The sequence below is a fragment of the Apus apus genome, chromosome 2 (genome assembly GCF_020740795.1).
Source record: "Apus apus isolate bApuApu2 chromosome 2, bApuApu2.pri.cur, whole genome shotgun sequence".
In the NCBI taxonomy this organism is placed as follows: domain Eukaryota; kingdom Metazoa; phylum Chordata; class Aves; order Apodiformes; family Apodidae; genus Apus; species Apus apus.
In genome coordinates this window covers 49,110,528-49,134,065 of record NC_067283.1, presented here as the reverse complement: position 1 = coordinate 49,134,065, position 23,538 = coordinate 49,110,528, and the positions used below count along the sequence as shown (strand labels likewise).

Genomic DNA, 23,538 nt, shown 5'->3' with positions numbered 1-23,538 from the left:
ATATTGTGCTTGAACTGCACCACAATTCAAGTATTGATGTAATTTTTCATCATATTTTCAGGTCTGGTATTCTCTAAAACCAGAAACCTTTCATCAAGCATATTTTGGTGTTCCACCTTAATGCATCACCTCAACTGTCTCATCACCAAATTTTTTTCTGCCCTGCTGGGATTAATGCCATGAAGGTGGTGTGACACTGGAAGAGGCTGCCCAGGGCAATTGTGGATGCCTCATCCCTGGAAGTGTTCAAGGCCAGGCTGGATGGAACTTTGAGCAACCTGGTCTAGTGTGAGGTGACCCTGCCCATGGCAGGGCAGTTGGAACTAGATGATCTTTAAAGTCCCTTACAACCCAAACCATTCTATGGTCTATGAATATGCTAAAGCTGTCCACATATACCTGTTCAGATTGTCTCAGCAGATTAAGTTCTTCTAGTCAAAACTGAAAAATGCAACAAGGTTTGACTAGTTGGAGGTCCATCAAATATAGAGAGATCTGACTTCCAGCCATGCTAACTATTCTAGAGGTTTTTAAACTGGGCTCTGAAGATCTTTAGATTTGATAAACTAGAACCCACCACTCTATCTTTACTTGTTAACTTTGAGGCTGCTTCAGTCTTTTAACATTCGTTCCCTAACATTACCTCATTCCAGTGTTTCTCATCAAGAGATTTATATTTTATATTTTTTAATATATAAAAAAGTGGTTGTTAATGAAGAAAGTTGTCTGGATAAAGAAGTCAGCAATTTGCTAAGGAAACCGGGAATGTACAGGGTATGTTTCAGGCTTTAACTTCCCCATGACAGGTGGGTTAAATATCTCGTCTTTTGTAGTTCTTTCTAATTTTGTAAGCCTTTTAAGGTTTCAAAAGTTGTCTTCCTACTTCATGCAGGAAAAAGAAGATTACTCAAGAGCACTCCCCCACTTGCAAGTAGGACAATACAGAGTTTATGCTAGTTCCAAAACTAGAGTTTTCTAGTAAAAAAATGCAGAAATTGATTTAGTGTTGGCTATATGAATGCATTCTTTCTGATCTGAATAAGAAGTATTCCTTACCACCTAATCCATCTAATCCAACCTGTTAGGGCATAGCACAATCTTAGCATCAAAACCTTCTGCAGCTCTCTGGAAATGTTGCCTCATTCACACTGCTGGAGAATGAACATCTGTCAACTTGGGATGATTTAGCAGTGAGAAAGAACATCTATTTTAACTCCTTTAAGTGCTGTTACCCTAGTTTTTCCTCTATTTTAGTTTCAGGAAATAAAATTAACACTTCAGTAGGCACTTTGCAAGTCATGTTTTAGTGAGCAGTCCCAGAAAGCTTAAGAAAAGTGACAAGAAGGTAACTGAAAGTACATTTTCTTAAGATGCAGTAGATACACATTGCAACACTTAATATGCCTGGACAGGGCTTCAGAAATAAATCAGAAGCATGGACAATTTATAACTCAGAAACAACACACATTTGTTAAATGAGAACATTTTAAAGACATCTGCATACAATTTGTGATCAGCCTTAAGCCTATGTGTCCACAAAGACATTCTCATCAGCTGGGATGCCTTTAAGAGTATTGTCTATACGTGAAAATAGCCACATGGTACTGCAGACCAATTGTGCTTACTACCTGTATAAGTGAACTTTGCCTTTATTTTCTGTGGATTTTGGAGCTGCTGAGATGCAAGCTAACCCCTGAAAAACAAACAATACATGGAAGCAGTGCGGCGGCAGGCCTGCATGCAGAGCTGGCAGCCACGAGCAGCCAGTTACTTGGCCTCCAAGACCCTCGTTGGGTCACCACGACATTCACAAATACTGTCCTTCTCAGTCCCCATTGCCTCACAACTTGCAAGTCACACAGAGCGAAGATGTAATGCTCATTCAGCAGCCCCAAGACTAGTCACCTCACGTTCTAAAGGCTGCGCGGTTGGATTCTGCTTAGGCGGGAGAGAAGCAGAGGAGAAACGGTGCACAGAATGGCAAACTCCCTCCCCGTGCTCCTCCCCTGGGCTCCCCACGCCGTGTCAGCCTCAGGTCGGTGGAAGAGAGAGGCTGACAGGGGGAAGAGATCCCTTGGAGACCGAGCAGCGCGGGGGGCTCTGGGGCGGCCGTTAGAGCGGTTGGGGTGGCAGGCGGGCAGCTGAGGGGCCTTCCCTGGTCGGCGGCCAGTCCAGGGTAGGGACAGGGCGTCTAGGTGGGTGTGGGGCTGGGATGGGATTGCCAGCTTGCTCTCAGGTGTGCCCTCGTCTCGGGGGTGAGAAGGCACCCCAGGTGGTGTGTGAGGCCGTGCTTGTGGTCTCGAGGGGTGCGTGTATGGAGTCAGGGGGTGCGCAAGCACCCGAGCGCTCCGCCTGTGGGAGCCTGCCTGGTGTGAGTCTCTGCGTGCACTTGTGGGAGTAGGCAGGCGTGCACGCGCCTGCAAGCTGAAGTGTGCTGCGTCTCAAGGGGTGTTCTCCATCCGTGGCTTGTTGTGTTTTGTCCAGTTTCATAGAGTTCCAGGGCAGGGAGCAGACGGTCCGTCAGGTTATTACCTAGGAGCACGGAGGGACCTGCTCTCATACACAAGTGCTTATGCACAGGGAAGGGTGCATCTGTGTGTATGTACCTACACACGGGTCCATGTCAAAATCTCACAAGTGCTTGGATATTTTCATATCTATGCACATGAAGGTTTGTGTTAAGATACAGAATGTCTGTCTGCAAAGTATGAGTCTATTAGAATGTTGGTTTGACAGTGTACCTGAGCATACACCCAGGTCTATTTTTATATGTGGATTGTCTGAGGAAGCAGTTTGGCTACAAGTGGGTGATAAGAGGTGCTGCATTTCCATGTGCATATACCTGATGAACTGTGGGTAGCAAAATGCTCTGTATCAAGGTTAGAGAAGCATGTTGTCTGTATCACAGATACTGGAGAAAATGTGTTTCTCTGTTAGTGTTTTATCAGCATAATACTGACTGCATCACTGAGAGAATGTGTCATGCAAACATTTTATTTAAAAGTATTGATGTCACATGTATCTTCACATGTCTGTCTCCTCCAGCTACTATGCCAGATTAGCATGTATATTTGCATACAGTAGCATGTGTCTTTTCTGCAGTGTTTTTGTTTGCTATCTGAGAACAAATGAGTGCACATTTTTATTTGGGGAGCATGTGGAGGCTGATTGGAAGGTATAGCCCATTGTCATGCATGTGATATGCTTTGTAGATCTACTCTTGCAATGCATTGATTGTTATTGCTCAGTGACAGCAGGTAACAATGAAAGATGTGCTCTTTTTGTGAAGTTTTCCACTGATACGACATACTTTCATCTCTTGGTTTCCTGTAGTTTCAATAGCTAGTATCAGCTCCTCCGAGTTTTAAAGGACTGAAATTAATGCCAAAGTAATGACTCTGTCCTGTGGTCTGGTTTAAATTATTTGAAGAAAGCCTGCACGTAAAATTTTACTCCTTAATAATAATTTCAGATGAAGTATGGAACAAGCATCAGGGCAAGAGGTCTCACATTGGCCACTGTTCTTCAATCTGTGATGTGAAGGGAGCAGCTCCAGTGGGAATGCCAGGATAGTCCAAACTCTGGATGTATTCACCGGTTGACTAGTCAGATATCAGTATCAGTGAAGGTCACATTCATGGTGGCACCTTCATTTTCCCCAAGACAAAGGCTACCATCTTAACCAAGAACTTCAGAACCCTCCACACAAGATGCTGATGCAGTAATAACATATACTGTTCAGCCAAGCTCCATTTGGAAACTAAAGTCAGACTTCATCCACATATGTAACTTAACTGAAATAACTTTCCTGCCCAGTTCATAGGAAATGATCTATTAAAAAAAAAATAAAAAGGAGAGAGAAATTTAAAAAAAATTATGTTAAGGACATTTTTTATTAATGGCAGAATAATGAATGCATGAGGATTCAGTTTAGGAGTATTGCTTTTCATGTATCCCAGAAGACAGTAAGGCTTATTTAATGTTACTAGAGTTGAAGCTCTTTAATCAATACTTTTCAGAAATGTTACTCTGTTAGATTAGCTGTCATCTCAGCCAAGATCCCTATTCTGAACAGATTAAGTTTAAGCTTGAAAAACTGTTGAGACCAAAAAAAATTTGAAGACCCTAACTGATGAAGAAATTAAATTTTATTCTGTTTCCTGGGCTATGTGGGTTTTGCAACTAAGTTGTATATTGCTCCATGGAATACAGAAGTGAAGTGTTACATGCCATTGTTGTAGGGTCTGCAGTTGAGTTAGTTTTTAAGGGAATTGGAAGGCAGTGCTGTGTTGAAAACCATAGGAATCAATTCTGCATGTAACAAGTTATTTTAAAAAAAAACTATCTAATGTGCTTCATGTTTTAAAATGTTTCTTGTAATCACAGGGAAATGGCAAGCAAGAAGAAAGAAATCCAGCTCCAGGTATAAATCCTTATCACTTGAGCAATTCTAGAGTGAACAGATTTTTTTCTGCTTTTCCAAGGTGCTGAAATGACAATTAATTTTATTTCAGACCACAATTAACAGTGAAAACCAGTGGAATGAAATGTTGCTGAAAAAAGGTGTAACAGGTACTAACTGCTACTATTTTCTCTTTTATGTCTCATGAAGACGCAGTTTTTCACACTTATATTTCATATCATCTCTAAATACTTGCCATAAATCTAGAAGACTACTGCAATGTTATATTTTAAAGAAAGGTTATATTAACCTATTTATAAATGCATATATCTTTTTTAGATATATACACTTTCCTCTATGATAAGTAAATACTCGTCACAAATAATATTATCCATTACATTATCCACTGTTATACACTGATGTTTAGAAATACTTTTCCAATATGGAATTCCATACGCTAGGGGGCTGGATACTTCTGTGGAAGTTTTTCCCTAAAAGTAGTGATGAGAAAGAAATTATCTACATGAATTCAGGGAGGTAAAAATCCTGACAAATAAAGATCTAGATAAGAATGGAAACCAACAGTGCGAAAGGAAGAAGAGCAAATAAAATCAAAAGGAATATGAGAGAAATGCAGCTCTTTGGATTAATCATGTCAAATAACATTGTGAGGTAGGTTGCTGATGTCAAAAGTAATTGAGATAAAAGAGGAAACCATGGTGTATCCACTGAGTACATTGATGTATTCATGATGCATTCATTGACTAGAAGAGGACTGAAAGATGCATGTGAATGCTTTCCCAGTACTGTTTCAACACAGTCATAAATACGTCTCATTTTATAAGTTCCACAAGTCAGCTGTGTGTAATTCCATACTATTACATTGTAGTAATAGATGTCTATCAAGCTTGGTGTGGTCCTTGCAAAGCTGTGATGAATTTATTCAGAAAACTGAGGACTGAGCTGGGTGAAGAAGATATGTTGCATTTTTCAGTGGTAAGGATGTAACTCCTCTGTGGAACTTCATTTATAGTTTATTTTAAATCTATCTTTTTATCTCTCTGCATATACAGAGCTTTCTTTTTGTTGTCCTTATACTGAGTCATCATCATTTGGGGCTGGTTGCCTCTTCTTCTGTACATCTCCTCATAGGACTTTGTTTAGAGGTAGATTAGAAATAGTAATAAATATGGAAGGAGCTATAATAGAATGGGAGCTCATACCCCACAACTTTTGTTTTCTTTTATGACATGGCAGAAACATTAAAAAACCAGACTGTATGATTTTTAGTTTCAAGTCTCTACATCATGGATTATCACATTTACAGTTCTTACATTCCTGAAAAATGCTGTTGCACCTTTTTCCCAAATATTCCCTTGTATTTCATTTTAAGAGAAAAGGGAATTGAAATATAAAATATCACTAAACTGTAGTAGTAAAAATATTTCTCTACACTAACAGTATAAAATAGGAGGTATATAACATATTTAAAGTAGATAAATGTATTTCACATATTCTGTTCCTCCCAGACGTTGGCCAAGCTCATCCTTTTTCATGTTACTGAAAACTTCCAGTTGCTTGATCAAAGCATTTTTGCAGAAAATACGTGTGTTGTTTATACACACAAAAAAGCAGGCAGTTACGTTCAGAGTTTAAGTGTTTTTAAAGCATTGACCACGTCACAAAGAACTTCATACAGTGAATTGCTTCCTCATTTATGTATGTTGTTTTAACCTGCAAGAAAAGCAATATTAGGGTAAGATAGTTATTTTTTCCATTATTCCATAATACAAAGGGAGGCCAATCCCATGTCACCAAACCAGTTCTTTCTTCATCACCATCAAGTGCCGTAAGGATTGTTAGTTGTATTTAAGACTGCAGTTTGAGTGTGTGACACCAAAATATATAGGACTGCAGTTTTCATGCAGATAAAAATGTATATATAAAATAATATATTTATATTTGTGTGTATATATGCATACATATACACACTTAGAAAAGTAAATTATCTTTTTCATCTAACTTCAGGCAGAGGCTGACAGCATTCCAATTCTGCAACCATTTAGGAATACTTGTGAACCTGTGTTTCTTTTTTGTGTTGTAAGTACATCACATCAGTTTATTTTCATGCATTACCTACTTTTACCTTAATTTATCACTAGATTAAAAAGAAATATGAAGCTATATAAATCATGTAGGTTCATATAATCAAATATTGTTTACTTGAGGCTGTTTCCCATGCCTAGATCCATACTTCTCAAGCACATTTTTCTTGTGGCTGCTGCATGTAAAGCCACAGAAGATTTGTGGTAGCCCTGTTTTTGATAGTTTCTTAGTAATGAATCCACTTAAGTTTTCCAAGATTGCCTGACTTGAAGCTCCTTGTTGTGGCTACACTGAAATTTTACATACACTTTCCTTCAGGGAAAAAAAAAAAAAAAAAGGTTTAAATTTTCTGCCACTTTAAGGTTTTTAAAATAAGCAGGTAAGATTGCTTTTTTACACTGAGCAATCATAACAATTATACATGTATTATTTCTCACTGATGATTACAGAAAGACTGTTCTCCTAGGATTCCACCACAGAACATAAACACAAAATTGTGAGGTTCTCGACTTGAGGTTTCTAGGAATTGAATTCCCTCAACTGGGGACCAAGAACAATTATACTTTGAGGACACTTTTGTGTTTGCATCCAAATGTTGCCAAGTGAAGTCGGCGGTATCTTTGATCACCAGTAGTTAGCTTCAGTATGGTGCTCCTGGATGTGGTAGAGCACACACTGAAATGTAACACAAATAAAAAGATAGAAAACTCTATGTTATATAAATTTTGAACTAGTAAAGTCCATATCTGCATTTACTTCTGACTGTAATATTAATAGTGAACTTAGAAATAAACATGGAAAATTAGGTAGAGAAGGAAGGTCCCGTTGCTGGAAAAAATAGCAAGATAAAAGATGTTCCAGAAATAACTGTGTTATTTTCTCTTTTACAGAATGGCAAAATTATTGCAGAAGTGAGAGGTGCAAATGGTCCTCTGATAACTAGGAAAATAACAGAGCTAGTTCAAGAAGAGAAGGATATTGCAGCTGGAAGGAAAGAACGCGTAGAAGTACTCACAAAACAGATACATAAATACAAATGAGTGGTTTTATTACACTGACATGGTTTCTCTGAATGCTTCTGATAGTCTTTTCTGTAATGCAATGTTCTGTATTTTTATGTTATTCTTAACAGAAAGGTGACATGTGAGGGGTTTTCAAAGAAATTTCCATTAATTGGTTTGATAAAAACTGAAGAAATTTACAGATTAGTCTATTAATGCCAGAAACTGAGAAATGGACTAAATTTCACTAGCACAAAAAAAGTTTTAGTCACCTTTTTTTTTTCAGGTCTGAATATTTTTTAGATTTAACTTGGTAAGAATTCATCACATGAAACAAATAGAGGCAAAGGAAGCAGCCATGTCTCATTGTTTGTTTTGAGTGAAAATGGAGGTCAAAGAACTGTGTAAAAGGAAACTTTTAGCAAACTGTAGCTCAGTTAAGGAAAATCAGTCTAGCCCAAGGTCTTAGAATTGCTTGCTTTCCTGGGTAGCAAATATGTTATTACATAAGGATAAAAGTGCTGTAAAGATCTGACACCTGTGCTTGTTGATCTTAACTTCTCATTGGTGTTGTACTTTTACTGTATTTGCAATTACCTTAGGTAGATGAACTTGTTTTCCTAGAAAGGATTTCATCAGAAGAATCTATTGAGGAGAAGGAACCCAAACCTGAAGGTAAATATGTTTGATTTATTTTAGAAATGTTCACAGATAAAAAAGGAACAAATATCTTTTTAGTTATTTGATTAAGAATTGTGTATATCCAGCACCAATAGACCTTCCTTTGATTGAGTTAATAACATGAGAGGTTATGATTTATTATATCAAAATAAGGGGAAATTCTAAATTCCTTCTGTAAGGAATTTAGATAATAGACTATCATCACCAGTGTTTTCACTGGTGATCCTTTGGGAACCTTCAGAATTCAGGTCCCTGGCAAATAGCAGCAGTGCTACATGCCAGGAATTTTCCTGTGTGAAATTAATGCCTGAAAGTCACTTCTACACAGTCCCTGTGTTGGCTATGTATTTTTCTTGAGATGTTCTTGTTAACCCTTGGCTGTTCTGCAGCAACTCCAAGATAGGAGCAATCTATAAAGACTGGTAGAGATAATCGCTGAAGGAATGGCATGCCTTATATCTCAGATTATTTTTAATTAACTCTTTCACCAGACTAGAATTAAGCACTAAAGAACAGACTTACATATGGGGTCACAGTTTTAAATTGGAAGAAGGCAGATTTAGTCTAGATATTAGGAAGAAATTTTTTACAATGAGACTGGTGAACCACTGGAACAGGTTTCCTAAAGAGCTGGTAGAAGCACCTGGAAATCATTCAAGGTCAGGTTGAATGGGGATTTGAGCAACCTGATCTAGTTCAAGATGTCCCTGCTCAGAGAGGGGGGCTTGGACTAAATAACCTTTAAAAGCCCCTTCGAACCTAAATAATGTTATGATTCTATAAGACTATAAATCCACCATAGTAGGATAAGAATCCAGAAAGACTGAAAAACGTGAACCATCATGCTTGTGAGTCTCATGTCTATGATTCATTTCAGCTTTATCATGAGCTGAGACCTACATCTTTTCTATTCTTTCTGTCACCTGTGACTATTGAAGCTTCCTACAGCTTCAATGCACAGAACATTTTGCAGTGTTCAGATGCAATAAACTCCTCCATCCTCCTCTTCTTCTTGATCTTGCCTTTTTTTTTTTTCCTGTGAGGAGACTTTACACTGCTGTCATGGATTACATCATGTCCTTTCTCCTTCCTCTTCATGTCATCTTTATTGTGTGGTTCAAGTGACATTCCTGACCTCGGTTTTAGCCTACTTTTTAAAAAAAATCATAAACAGTCTGAGACCTAGTAGTACAGTTTTATGAATCCTTTGGCAATTGTATACAGACTTCATGCTCATCCACAGAACCTGAATGTGTGACAAAATCAAGGAACAGAGTTTTCAGCTTGGACTCCGGTCCAGATTAGGGGATCCCTCAGAAGCTATAATATACTAACACTTGGTGGTAATATTTTTCTTACCACATGCAAGTGTCTCTGAGTGTTTTCTAGTATTGGAAACAATACGTATCCTGGTGTTTCCGTTAGAGCTACCATTAAGTTCTTCCACAGTGTTTAGGATCTGAGCGAGTTATGTCCTAATGCTTAACTGTAAACCTCAGATTCTGCGAAGAAAGATGTAGTTTCTATTTTCTCCTGACCACTCCCTGTCATTTTGCAGGCATCTTTATGCTATGGATTTTGTAACAGTGTATTTACAACCAGGAACACTTCTTGTTTTAGATATTAGATTGTGTTAACAAGCATGTGTTACTTCAACAGATACTGTAAATGACTTCAGCATCCCCAGTGCTATGGAAACAAACATCAACTATGACAATAAATGTATATTTTACTGGAAATCTCCAATATTCCCACATATTTTCACTTAATAACTTCTCTCTGGTAATTCCTTTCACATTTTTAATCTTGTACATACAGAACTTCCTAGACAAAGTATCCATTTCTAAATGGTAGTTTTTCCACCATATCTATGTTCATGTGAACCATTTCTGCATCATGTGACCCAAAACACCAGTGGTACAACAAGAATGTGGGTCCCAGGGATGGCCAAGAGCAGTTCCACACTCTAAGACATGCTTTGAGTGCTGGAGCTATTTCACAACAACTGTTTGGCAACTTCAATATTAAAATGGAGAAGTATTTACAGAAACCTAATTTTGAGTGACAGAAAATTTGGTTGTGTGGGTTTTTTTATAAATGTATTTCCTGACATGTTTGGTTTTTTTTTCCCCCTTTCCCAGAAGAAACAGTCAAATATTCCATTGCAATTATAAAACCTGATGCTGTCTTAGAGGGACGAGTAGAAGAAGTTAAAAAAAAGGTAGAGCAAATCTGAAAATTCATTCATCTTATTTAGCTAAGAGGCATAGTAGTAAGATGTAAGATTAAGGAGAACGTAATTTATGCCAAGGCTTTAGAACAAGACTTGTTAATACCTGCCTGATAAGAATGATTAAAGCAAGATAGTTTTGACCTGAAATAATATGGTATTCAGATTGATACTATTATTTTAATATTTTATGTCAGTAGGTGAGGTATGACATTGATTCATACTGTGTTGTTAAGCAACATGTGAAATCTGCAATCAGAAAATGTCTTTTTTTTTTCCTTGTGTTATAACAGAAACAAGAACTACAAATTGTGGTGGCAAAGTCAGTTCTTCACACAGCATCTTTAAGAATTTTAGGCACACATAAGTCAACTAACCAGCTCCCTATGGAAGAATGTGTGTGCACAAACACGTGACAATATATGTGTGTGGATGTTGAGGTTAACTCATATGTACTAGTAATCAGAGATTGTACACTAATATTTTTCAGTAGTGAAATATTTGTTCCTGCAATGAAGAATATGATTCCAGCAAGTATGCAAGGAAGCATCCAAGGATTCAGTATTTGTTGAAGTCATCACACAGTGAAACAAAAATTATTGTGCCTTCCAGAATATGATACTATAGGAATGCTCATTTCAGTTACTGGAATTTCTCACTGTTTATGTTACAAAAAAAAAGGTCTCATAACACCATATACTAAGATGAAATAATGCTGTTTGTAGAAAGTGTTGAGACAGGGCCAGTGACCTTGGCAGGAAAGAAAATTAGAGTGTTGTACAGGTTGTTTCTGCAATTTCCCGGCCTTGGACAGAAAGTGAAAGGGTTCAATAAATACAAAAAAAACCAAACCAAACCAAACAAAACAACACAAAAACCAGGCAGTGCTTGAAAGAAAATTAGCTGGAGCTGAGTAGCTGCTAGTGGGCTCTGCCTTTGTACTGATTTATGAGGTGCATACCCATACTGTTTCTACACTCAGCATTGTCAAGGCAGTCTGGAAATACTCAGCAGCATCATAGGGGCTTTTAAAGAGCAGGGTGCTGGTAAACAGATTAATATTGGCTTATGATCAGTATTGGGGCTGGGTAGTGCCTTTGTTGTTTAAAATCAGTATATGGTATAAACTTCATACCTGTGGACTGTGGATTTTGATATAGGTCATGTAAGTGTGCATGTTTTACACATACTTCAATTTAGTGCATTAACATAACTTAAAATAGGAAATTGTAAAAGATATTCTATTTCTGTTTATTCTGTTTCTAAAGCCAAGTAGTTTAGCCTAATTTGTTGACAAGCTGACACATTTGTATGACTACTATGATTTTAATACAGTGTAAAACAACATTATAGAAGTGTCTTGGTAATCCTGAATTTAGTGAAGTGCTTTGAAAAGCTGGAATATTAGTTTAGGCAAAGGTATAAGTTACGTTTAGAATTTTTCAGAGAATTTTAAACTTAATTTAGCTCCCCAAACCGATCAATCTTTAATTCTGAAATAGAATTCTTGTTTGTATGTCTATTTTCACATGCCACTAAATAATAACTGAATAATTGCAGATTAAAAATGCAGGATTTGGCATTGAAGCAGAGGAGGAAAAAATGCTGACTGAGGAGCAAATCAGAGTGTTCTATGCCCAAAAAAAAGACCAGGTAAAAAACAGACTGAAAACCTAAACAGCAGGAACAGGTAAAATTTACACTTGTAGCTATATGTGTTTGCAAATCTCCAGCTTGTAAATTTTGAATCTGCTGAAGAAATGAAGCAATGAAAAGAGGAAATATTACCTCTCTTTTTTTCTTGTCAATTCATACAAATATGGCACCCTACTATTCCAACTAAATCAAACTGAATTCCAATTAAATGCCAAAATACCTTGTCGTTCTTTCTGTTATTGGTGTGTATATTGGTTTATATATAGCCCTAAGCATAGGATAAGTTACATGCTGAAACCTAGCACAAAACCAAAATCCAGTGCCATCTATGTGACAGTATGTATCTATTTGGCACATACTCTTTCAGCCAGAAAGCAAACATAGAGGGAGACGTGGGAGGAGCAGAGACAGGGAAAAAACCTGCAGTGTTTGATACATTGCAGCACTATGACACCACAGCTGATCCTAGCCAACAATAGGACAGGGAGAATAACAAAACTACTATGAGCTCCCAGAAGCAGTCCAGGGGGCCCTATGCATATTGAGAAGCCAATTATTTGCCATTCTTTACTTGTAATTCTGAGCATAAAGTCATTATGTTCAAGTGACAATATAAGATTCCTTAGTGCCCAGTGAGCAAAACAATTCCTGATTTAATGCTGTGCAAGCTTGCTGAAGGTCCACATGCTGCCTATTGTAACAGGATGGAGACTCAAGGTAATAGACTTTCAGAGGTTAACTGGACACAGAAATGGTTTATTTTTAATTATGAAGCTGGGTGAGCCAGGAGAGCCAAACCGAATAGCTACATCTATTACTTTTAAAGTAAGTAAGTGTACTTTTGAAGCCACAACAGTACAGATACTCCCTTCATGCATTGTATTGCTTTTGTATTTGCAGTCATTTTACCTCTTTTGAGTTTTCTTGTCTGGTGAAATGGGTTAGGTTTGCTTATACTTACACAGATACTTGAAAGAGAAAAGCAATTAATTGAAAGCATATGTGTGAATATTCCATCCTCTTATTATTAAAGCAAAAAATGTATCATACACAAGCAAATGAGAGTGACTGATAAAGAAAAGATTCAGCCAAATATTTTAAAAGGAGAGAAGACATTTGAAGAAGTTCACAATATTGAGGAAACAGGTGACATACAAGGAAAAAGAGATTAAAAACGCACAACAGCTTCAGAAGTTAATTTCTGATTAAAATGTACATTTATAGGTTGAAACTTAAGGAGTTAAAATAACATAGCAAAGAGAATGAAGGAAAACCCTACAAATGTCTTGCAAGTGTCTCAGTGTTCTATACTTACAGCCAGTTACAAGACTTTTAGTTTCAAAAATTATGCTTGGAACTGTATTGCAGTTTGTTTTGTCACACTATATGTGCTACTGCAAGCACCACATTTTATCACATCGAGTTTCTAGAATATTTTTTCACTCTTGCAATTGCATTTTTAACCTGGAAGAAAATGCGGTACTTGCTTAATGTAGCTTTATTACTTCCTTTATCTCAATTAATTGTGTTTTAGACATTTTATAATGTTGTTGTCTCAAATGATCGACCAAAAAACTTACCAAACATTTTGATAGGGTTTTGAGTAATGTATGTGAATGTCATTTTAGAACATGAGTTACAACTTACTTAGGAAAGGATGGTCTCATTTCTTATTATAAAGTCAGAGTTCCTGCAATTCATGGGCGGAAAATCTTTTTTTAGCCTGATTTTGAGGATTTTGTTCAATTAATGATGAGTGGACCATGCCATGTTTTGGTAATTGCTGTAAAAGAAACATCTGATGCTATTCCTCACTGGAAGGAACTACGTAAATTGAGTGAGGCTCATGACGCTGAGGCTGACAAGCCAGACAGGTAAATACCATTGAAAATGTGCATATGTGATTCAGTTACAGTATTTGGTGTGCACAGGATCCAGGGAGCAGGCAGAGTTCTTCACCTGGTCCTTCATGGACCACCATTAGAGATGGAATTGCTGTTCCAATGGGAGCATAGAAACTCTATGCTATTTAGGTGAAGATGACAAGCAAAGGGCACTGACCTCTTGTTTCTGATCTAGCCTTGAATGGGTTGTCAGACCAATGGGAACAGTGCTACACTTCAAAGTTCCTGTACTCCAGGCAATTTCACCTCATACAAGTTCACCCAGACAGGGTGCCTGCCAGCATTGCCCACTGAGAGTTGCAGTCTTGCCTGTGTACATTCCTAAGTATGCTGGGAAGAAGGAGGTGTGACTCAAAGGAGACTAAGGGACACCTGAAGAATGGTGTGCTACCTGGGACCACTCTGTGAAAGCCAGAGAACAAGTGGGAGGGTTTTGGGGCTTTTGCCCCAAGACACATTAAAACATTATAAGTATTTGTTGTTCACAACTATGGTATCTTGAAATGTCTGTTTCTCTCCTCTTCCAAGTCTTCAGCAGAGAATGTTGAAAAAGGTGATAGTCGTATACACAGCATTATAACAACAACCAAAAAAAAGTGTTCAGAAATATTAAAATGTTGGATCCATTTTTATATTTAGAGACGGACTTCCATACAGCGACATGAATTTAAATACTTAGTTCAAAAAAAACCCCACATTATAATAATAATGTATATTTGCATTGATGTCTGCTGTATCCCTTTCTGCATTAATTTAGCACATCTGGGACATATGGCACTTTCTATAGGTGGCCAAGAGTGACTGTGTTTACAAAGCTAAACAAACTTTAGATATACAGACCTGTGTCAATGAAAAGTATTGCTGTTAAAGACAATTCTGTGGTGTGATCATGTTGTACGTGAATTAAGAACAATTATTTTATTGATCATTCATTATACACTGTAGAATTGTCAGTAGTAATTTTGTCTAACAAAACAGAAAGACTATTTTCAATAAGCCAGAGATGAATTAGAAAAGCTGTATGGCTGAGATTTTCTTTCATAGCACATGACAAGGCACTTTTTGAGAGGATTAATAATTCTCTTCTCAGAAATATTATTCAGCCATGAATCTGAATTTAATAAAAACTTAGTTTAACATTCTATTCTTATGCTTCACAAAGCTTTAAGAAAGTACAATTTCATAAAGTCAGCTGTTAATTCAGTGCACACAGTAACTTAAATATTGTATTACTTTGTGTCCTGTTAGTTCGGAAGAAACTGGGGAAACAGAAAGTATATTAAATGTATGTGATATCCAAGACAGTTTAGAAGAAGCCAGCAGGCAACTTGCCTTCTTTTTCCCAAATTTTGATAAAAAGAAGACAGACCAAAAAGTTGAAAAGACTTTGGCCTTAATTAGACCCACCCTCTTAAAGGAAAGGCGAAGTAAGTGTTAACAACTACATTTTCCATCTAAGGTATAAAAAAAGTCTCATATTTTGAACTTTTCAAATTCTAACTCTATTAATGAAATGTTATTAGGTTATATTGCCTCCCCAGTGTTAAGATGGCAGCAATCTTTGCCAGGAAAAAAGTTATATGTTTAACATTTTTGATACATAAAGAACGTCAATGTCAACACCATTTTGTTCCTTCGCCTGATTTTTTAAGAATGTCTTTAGATTGTATATTTGGATGGACTTTTGTAGACCTCTCAGAGAAGCTAGCAATTTCAAAGCATAGTGTAGGGGATCATACTTCCGGTTGTAATAGAGCACCTGATATCCTTGAATAGCAGGTCAAAGGTAGATCAATGGCAAGGTGAAAAGACCTGACCCAGATGTTCTATGCTGTATACACAAAGGTCTACGCTGGCCATGTTTTTACAGAGTACAACAGAAAATCTACCTCATTAGCAGGAAACTCTACCCAAACAAGTTTACTTTTGTTTTTGGGCACATTTTTTAATTTATTTATTTTTTAATATATTCTAGAGAGCACATTTATTTGTAACTTAAGAATCTCTGTAGTGGAAATAACTTACATACAGAGATCTTAAATACTACAATTTTGACCTCTCCTTGTGTATTTATTTTGTTGATTGTTATCTAGTATGTTGCTTAGAGCAGCAATTTGGCAGTCCATATATTAGCAAGTATAGAGTCATTTTGACTTGTACCAAACACTTTTGCTTATGCATGTGGTCTTGCAAGACTTAGTCAAATGAATATTCATGTGTTCAAAATGCTTAGACCTTATTTTGGTGATAGCAACACATTTATTTCTCAGTGCAGGAATTCTGACTGAGTTTTCTGAAGTGAGAGAAAGCCTTAAGAAGGTGAACCTCAGCTTTCTGAGTATCCAGGAAACTTGTGAAGCTCTCTAACAGTTGCTTTAAATTAGTTGTCTGTTCTTCAGTTAAAAAATGAATTCTTCTGAAAAATGTACCGTTGTGATTGGAAAGTCCATGTCATTTCTTTGCAAGTGTGCAAATAAATGAGTGGATGGCACATTGACATTGTTTCACTATTTTAAACAGATTCTATTATTCAAAGAATAAAGGATGATGGCTTCCAAATTGCAATGCAGAAAGAAATAATCCTAACTGAAGCACAAGCACGTGAATTTTACAAAGAGCATGAAAATGAAGACTACTTCCCAGTCCTTCTGGAGCAAATGACCAGGTGCGTTGAATGAAAAACGAGAGTGTGGATCTGTAAATAAGACTGAAGTTGTCACAATGAATAATTATTCTGAATAATACATGGCTGCAAGATATCCATGTATCTGAGTTTAATACAACTCAAGAACCAGGACTAGACAACTGCAGGTAGTGAGATAATTCCCAAGTATAGGGGATAAATAAATATGTTTGTTTTTTTTTAAATTACTAACAACCCCCTATCTCTATATGAAGAACGTAGAAGTCAGTGGCCAATTCCATTGATTTGGGTGAAAACAGTTGAGCTCCACTCTGGAAGGATGTATTTAAGTCATCTGCAGGAGAGCTGTGAAGTCTTCATCCAGGCTGTGTGCTGTAAGGGAGGAAATATAAATCATGTTTGGATATTGATTTCATATGAAGCTGGGACACAGCTGGGACAAATACAAAAACTTAGGAGCTGATTAGCATTTTTATGTCTAATAGCACAGACATAGCCCAATTCTATAACATTCTTGCCGTCATGTTAACATACAGTAACTTTGAAATTTAAATTTGCATTTAAGGCCCATAAAGTTATATCAGACTGTAGCTGTTTAAATGGAGAAGGGTTTTTAAATCCTCCAATACTAGACCACATTTTTCTGGCTTGGTCTGTATATAATCTAAGCCCTTTTACAAATTACAGAGAGTTTAATATTCGATGTGTTTAATGCCAGTTTTCCCTTTTTACAGTGGCCCAACTCTTGTTCTTGCTCTAACAGGAGAAAATGCTATAGAACACTGGAGGAATTTATTAGGCCCTAAGGTTGTTGAAACAGCTAAAAAGGAAAATCCAGAGAGGTAACACTTACAATAGCAAAATATCATTCACAGCTTCCACTTATTTCTGTATTCCTTGTCTTAGTGACCACCACGTTCCAACTGATGTAACCACAGTGCCATCGTCTGGAAATTTATATGTATTTCTGCAGTTTAAGCTGTTCTTGGAAGAAATGTATTACACATTGTGGCCGTAGCACTATTTTTTTATTATTTTTTTTTGAGCAATGTTGGCTACTAACCATAATGAAAAGTTGAATTTAAAAAGGAATATTGAAGCAAAACAAGATCCCTTTAATCATGGAAAATTCCTCACTGCTTGAAGGACATAGAAAAATTCACCTGTAATAATGTTTTTATAATACTGCTCTGATGGTGATATGAACAGGTTACTTGGCTATGAAGTTGAATCTTTGTGACCTTGGATGGCAAGTTTTAGGCTTTGTGGTCTACAGAAGTATTGCTATTGATTGCTACATGCAAAAAATATTGGTAACATCTCACTCTTATTTATTTTTTCTTTAAATATATTTTTTTAAACAGATGTTGATTTTCTTATTTTAATGAAAACTTTCCATCAGTAACATTTTATTTGTGACCAAGCTTCTTCTATACGTTTTATAAATTAACATATGTGGTTTACCCGCTTATTTTATTGTTCTAACAAACTGCTGTGTTATATCACCTTATCTGCTGTGTTTCATTAATCAAGAACTGCTATTATCTTGGAAACAGAAAAAGATGACAGTTAGGAATTAAGATGTTAGTATTTCAGGTGGTTAATTAAAAAGTTGATTGCTTTTTCTGTAGACAATGAAGGCTTCTTACTCCTACAGAGAGATCATAGAATCATAGAACCATAGAAGGGTCAGGGCTGGAAGGGAATTTAAAGATCATCTAGATCCAACCCGCCTGCATGGGCAGGAACACCTCCCACTAGATCAGGTTGCTCTGGGCCCCATCCAACCTGGCCTTGAGTACTTCCAGGGATGGGGCTTCCAGAACTTCCCTGGGCAACCTGTTTGCGTGTCTCACCACCCTCGTAATGAAGAATTCCCTCCTAATGTCTAACCCAAATCTCCTCTCTTCCAATTTAAAGCCATTTCCCCTTGTCCTATCATTACATGCCCCTTGTAAAAAGTCTCTCCCTAGCTTTCCTGTAGGCCCCCTTCAGGTACTGAAAGGCTGCTATGAGGTCTTCTGGGAGCCTTGTCTTCTCCAGGCTGAACAAGCCCAAGTCTCTCCACCTGTCTTCATAGTAGAGGTCCTCAAGCCCTCGGATCGTCCTTGTGGCCCACCTCTGGACTCTCTCTGGGAGCTTCATGTCCTTATGCTGGGGGATCCAGACCTGGACACAGTACTTTGGGAGGGGTCTCATCAGAGCGGAGTAGAGGGACACAATCACCTCCCTTGACCTGCTGCCCACGTTTCTTTTTATGCAGCCCAGGACCCGATTGGCTATGGTGCCAGATCAACACTAATTTATACTTACGAAGTTAAGACTTTTTCTTCTTTGAGAAGGATTGGGTTAGAGATAATTTAGGTAAACTAGACACCCACAAATGTAAGGGCCCCGATGGGATGCACCCACAAAGGTTGAGGAAACTGACAGGTGTTATTGCTAAGCCACTCTCCATCATCTCTGAAAGGTTATGGAGAACAGGAGAGGTGCCTGAGAACTGGAGGAAAGCCAAAGTCACTGCAGTATTCAAAACAGGTAAGAAGGAAGGCCCAGGAAACTATAGGCCAGTCAGCACCACTTCCATGCTTGGAAAGGTGTTGGAACAGCACCTTCTAGGTGTCAGCTCTAAGCATGTAGAGGAAAAAAAGGTTATAAAGAGTAGTGAATATGGATTCAGCAAAGGGAAATCATGCTTAACCAATCTGATAGTCCTCTATGATGGCATGACCGGCTGGGTAGATGAGGGGAGAGCAGTGTGTTGTCTACACTGAAAATAGCAAGACTTTTGACACCCAGGCTTTATGTCTCCCCTAATATCCTCATAGGTAAGTTTAGGAAGTGTGGGTTGGTTGAATTGACAGTGGGGTTGTCTGAGAACTGGCTGAGTTCAGAGGGTTGTGAAATGTGGTGCAGAGTCTAGGTGGAGACTAGTAGCTAGTGGTGTTCTCCAGGGGTCAGTACTGGGTCCGGTCTTGTTCAATGTATTCATCAATGACCTGGGTAAAGGAAGAGAGCATATCCTCCTCAAATTTGCTGATGATACCAAGCTGGGAGGAGAGGCTGATACACCAGAAGGCTGTGCTGCTATTCAGTGAGACCTGGGCAGGCTGGAGTGTTGGGTGGAGAGGAACCTCATGAAGGTCAACAAGGGCAAGTGTAGGGTCCTGCATCTTGGGACAAACAACCCAATGCATCAGGACAGGTTAGGGGTCGACCTGCTGAAAAGCAGCTCTGTGGAGAAGGACCTGAGAGTCCTGGTGGACAACAAGTTAATCATGAGCCAGCAATGTGCTCTTGTGACTGAGAAGGCCCATAGCATCCTGGGGTGCATTAAGAAGAGTGTGGCCACCAGGCTGAGGGAGGTGATCCTTTCCCTCTACTCTACTACTGAGACCACATCTGGAATACTGTTCCCAGTTCTGAGCTCTCCAGTAGAAGACAAGTAAACACTGGAGAGAGTCAAGCAGAGGGCTACAATGATTATTAGGGGACTAGACCATGTCTCTTACAGAGAAAGGTTAAGAGAAGAGAAGACTGAGAGGGCATCTTATCAATGCTTATAAATATCTACAAGGCAGGTGTCAGGAGGATGGGGCCAGACTCTTCTCAGGGTGCCCAGTGAGAGGACAAGGGGCAATGGGTATACACACTGGAACACAGGAAGTTCCAGTTAAACATGAAGATATAATTCTTTGTTGTGAGGGTGACAAAGCACTGGGACAGGCTTCCCAGAGAGGTTGTGGAATCTCCTTCTTGGGAGAAGAGACCCACCTAGATGCAATCCTGTACCACCTGCTCTAGGTCAGTCTGCTTTAGCAGGTGGGGTTGGACTAGATGATGTCCAGAAATCCCTTCCAACCCCTACCATTCTGCGATTCTGTGATTAAGGCTAGTTATAACAGAACCTCAAAATGGCTTTTCCTCTAAGTAACTTACTTTTTAAATGACTTAGTTTACGTGCAGTGTATGCATTCAACGACGTACCTATTAATCAGCTGCATGGTAGTTCTACACCCGATGAGGCTCAGAAGGAATTAGACTTCTTCTTCCCTCAGGAGCACACGCTGGCAGTAATCAAACCTGATGCTACTAAGACCCATAAAGGTAAGTAATCTAGAAAGTATGGGCTATGTCTACAGATGTAATTTCTACAAAATATTAGCAATGTACAATGCAGTAAATCATGTCAGATGCCTTTCTATTCTCTGAAATACTTTTCCCATGCAGAGACATGTTTTTACAGGGCTGGCATAAATCATAATGAGGTCTCAGATGTCCCATTTCCTTGCTTAAGATGCCTATAGCTCTCCCTTCACAAGAATAGTAGTGAAATGAAGTGAGAGAGTTATTAGCTAAGCTGTTTAAAAGACAGGCATTTGTGCAAACTAGCCATCCAGCATCCCTCTAGGTCAAAGGAGGAGACTTTCCAAATTCATGTTCCTTAGTTCATACAGGTGTCTCTACTGACTCAAAAGGGGTCACTGCTCAATTAGATGCATTCCCATCCTTGGTTTAACTTGCTGTTATACAAGGGGAATAAGGAGGAAAGGTCAAAATAAAAAGTACACTATGTACAATTTAGAATCTTACTTTAAAGATTTTTGCTGCCAGTTTTCTTTAAACCCTTCATCCTTATCCTCTTCTTGGCATTCTTATTTTTGTCTTCACAAATCTCAGTAGTCTTTCTAATATTAATTCACCATTGATTTTGTGAGTCTTTCTTCCCATCTTGTAACAATCCAGATTGATTTTAGCAGGCCAGCTGGTGTGTGATGTAACATCACAAATACAGTCCATCTTCTGTCCAGTGTGAGAAACAGCAGGGAATGCTACTAGTATAGTTTATAACAGTCTGAGTTTGTCAGCCACATAGAGATGGACTATTGCAATGACTACAGCTTGTGTATGCTTTAGAGGGCTGTTGAAGTGTTTGTCATATTGTCCATGATTGTTTGATATTGTAAGTAGAATTTTAATAGCTGCTGGTGATTATTTTATTTTTTTAAGTATCTAATATTTCTGAAACTTTGAAAGTTTGTGTGTTCTTATGCATCTAAAGTTTGAACTGGGTTTTGTTTTTCATCTGAACTATTTAAATCAAGAATGAGTTTGTTTGCTCTTCTCCTAGATGACATTATGCAAAGAGTTAAAGATGCTGGATTTACCATCTCAAAGATTAAAGAACAAGCTTTAACTTATGAAATGGCTACACAGTTTTATGACCAACACAAAGGAAAACCCTTTTTTGATGACTTAGTGTCTTTTATGACTAAGTAAGTATCTCATTATACAATTCTGAGGTATGTAAACATACAACAAACTTTGAATTTACAGTGCCAACAAAACATGCTGCACCCAAATTGGACTAAGAATTTTACATTCTGCCACTCTTTCTAGCAAGTTTAGTGGCATATCACTGCATAAACTGATCTTCCTTTAAAAGAGAATTTTAAAATTGTTTCCAGATTTGTGGATACTATTATTTTTTATTTATTAAAAATAAATAAATAAATAAAAGAATTAATTTCTCATGAAATCTTTGTTCTTCACATGTAGGACAAATATCTTCCTCATTATATTGTTAGTTCAACTGTTGATAAAACAGTATGTATTGTCTTGCTTCAGAAATTATTGGGTAAGAATCTTTTTAAGATAAAAAGTACAAATCTAAATAGCTGATCTTCATAATCTGTTTTGCTTTCAAATACAGGATATTGTATTAAGCAAAACACGCTGAAACAAATTTTGGAATCCAAACAGTTTGACAAAATTCAAATAGTATAATTCTTACCATAATCTTTCAGGGTACCTCCAAAATCCAAGCTAACTGTGTCTCAGAATCTTGTAAGAGTTTCCTTATATTGATTTTACAGGGGCCCATCGGTGATAATGGTCTTAACAAAGGAAAATGCTGTGGAAGAGTGGAGGCAACTAATGGGTCCAACTAATCCAGAAGAGGCAAAACAAACTTCTCCTGAATCAATTCGAGCTCAGTTTGCACAAGACATTTTGTCTAATGCTGTTCATGGGTCATCTACTCAAGAACATGCACTGAAAAGCATTGAGTGCGTATTTGGAGAGATCGAGATTGCTTGAACAACAAAGATGCTATCTCTGAAAACATATATTCATGTCATTAAATGCATTTTTCTACCTACCACCTGTATTTAAGGCTATAAATATATACATATTTTCCTTCATATTCCATCCATTTTTTATCAGACAGCTTTTTGTTATGAGCTTTGCCATATTGCAAAGCATATCAGTGTAACAAGTAATACCTGCTAGAAGTTTGGTTGTAGAAATGACTTTTTTATGTATGTTTAGCAGATAGTTCTTTTATCACTTTAAGAGATTTATACCTTTTCAATACTTCCAGGAGTCCAAGGTGTTTTGTATGTAACTACCTTAAAAAAAAAGGGGTCAAGAAAGGTAAAGAAAACATTCTTAATGACATGTCCGCTGTGATGTGGATCGAGTCCTCCAATTTAGGCAGCCTACAAAGAAGAAACGCTGAAAGGTAGTGTAGGCATTGCTAGAACACTGGTATGGAACAGCAGCGAGTGTGGGAATGCTCCGTATAGGAGAAGGAGCCAACTGCCAAGCATGACCACTGCACAGGCTGTTCCCTTTCTGATGGGGTGCAGACCCACAGCATCCAACTGGGTAGCCATGTCCACCAACAACCCCAGACAAAGCAAGCAATGAACCGGGTCCAGGACCCATTCAAGGGTCCCATCAGGAGCAACAGGCAAGAGAACCAGAGACAGGTACTCCTGCAACACAGCTCAGGCAAAGATTAAGCCCAAGTGGGAGCTTAAATGCAGATGCTAGGCCTGTTGGTCCGTGGTAAAGCTGTGCATGCCAGGTGAGACTGCTCAGGGCTGTTAAGGCCTGTTGGTTCCCTCAGG

General features: G+C 38.0%; 1 protein-coding gene across 1 annotated transcript; it reads left to right on the top strand.

Moving 5' to 3' along the window:
* The first annotated feature begins 4,390 nt into the window (after positions 1–4,390).
* NME8 (NME/NM23 family member 8) lies at positions 4,391–22,723 on the top strand. Its single transcript, XM_051610236.1, has 15 exons — positions 4,391–4,423; positions 4,515–4,572; positions 5,292–5,398; positions 6,431–6,502; positions 7,399–7,515; positions 8,112–8,184; positions 10,332–10,411; positions 11,981–12,073; positions 13,799–13,950; positions 15,229–15,407; positions 16,501–16,645; positions 17,359–17,466; positions 20,580–20,731; positions 21,756–21,900; positions 22,501–22,723. The coding sequence occupies exons 1-15, from the start codon at positions 4,391–4,393 to the stop codon at positions 22,721–22,723; spliced, it is 1,737 nt and encodes a 578-aa protein (XP_051466196.1).
* Positions 22,724–23,538: the final 815 nt, after the last annotated feature.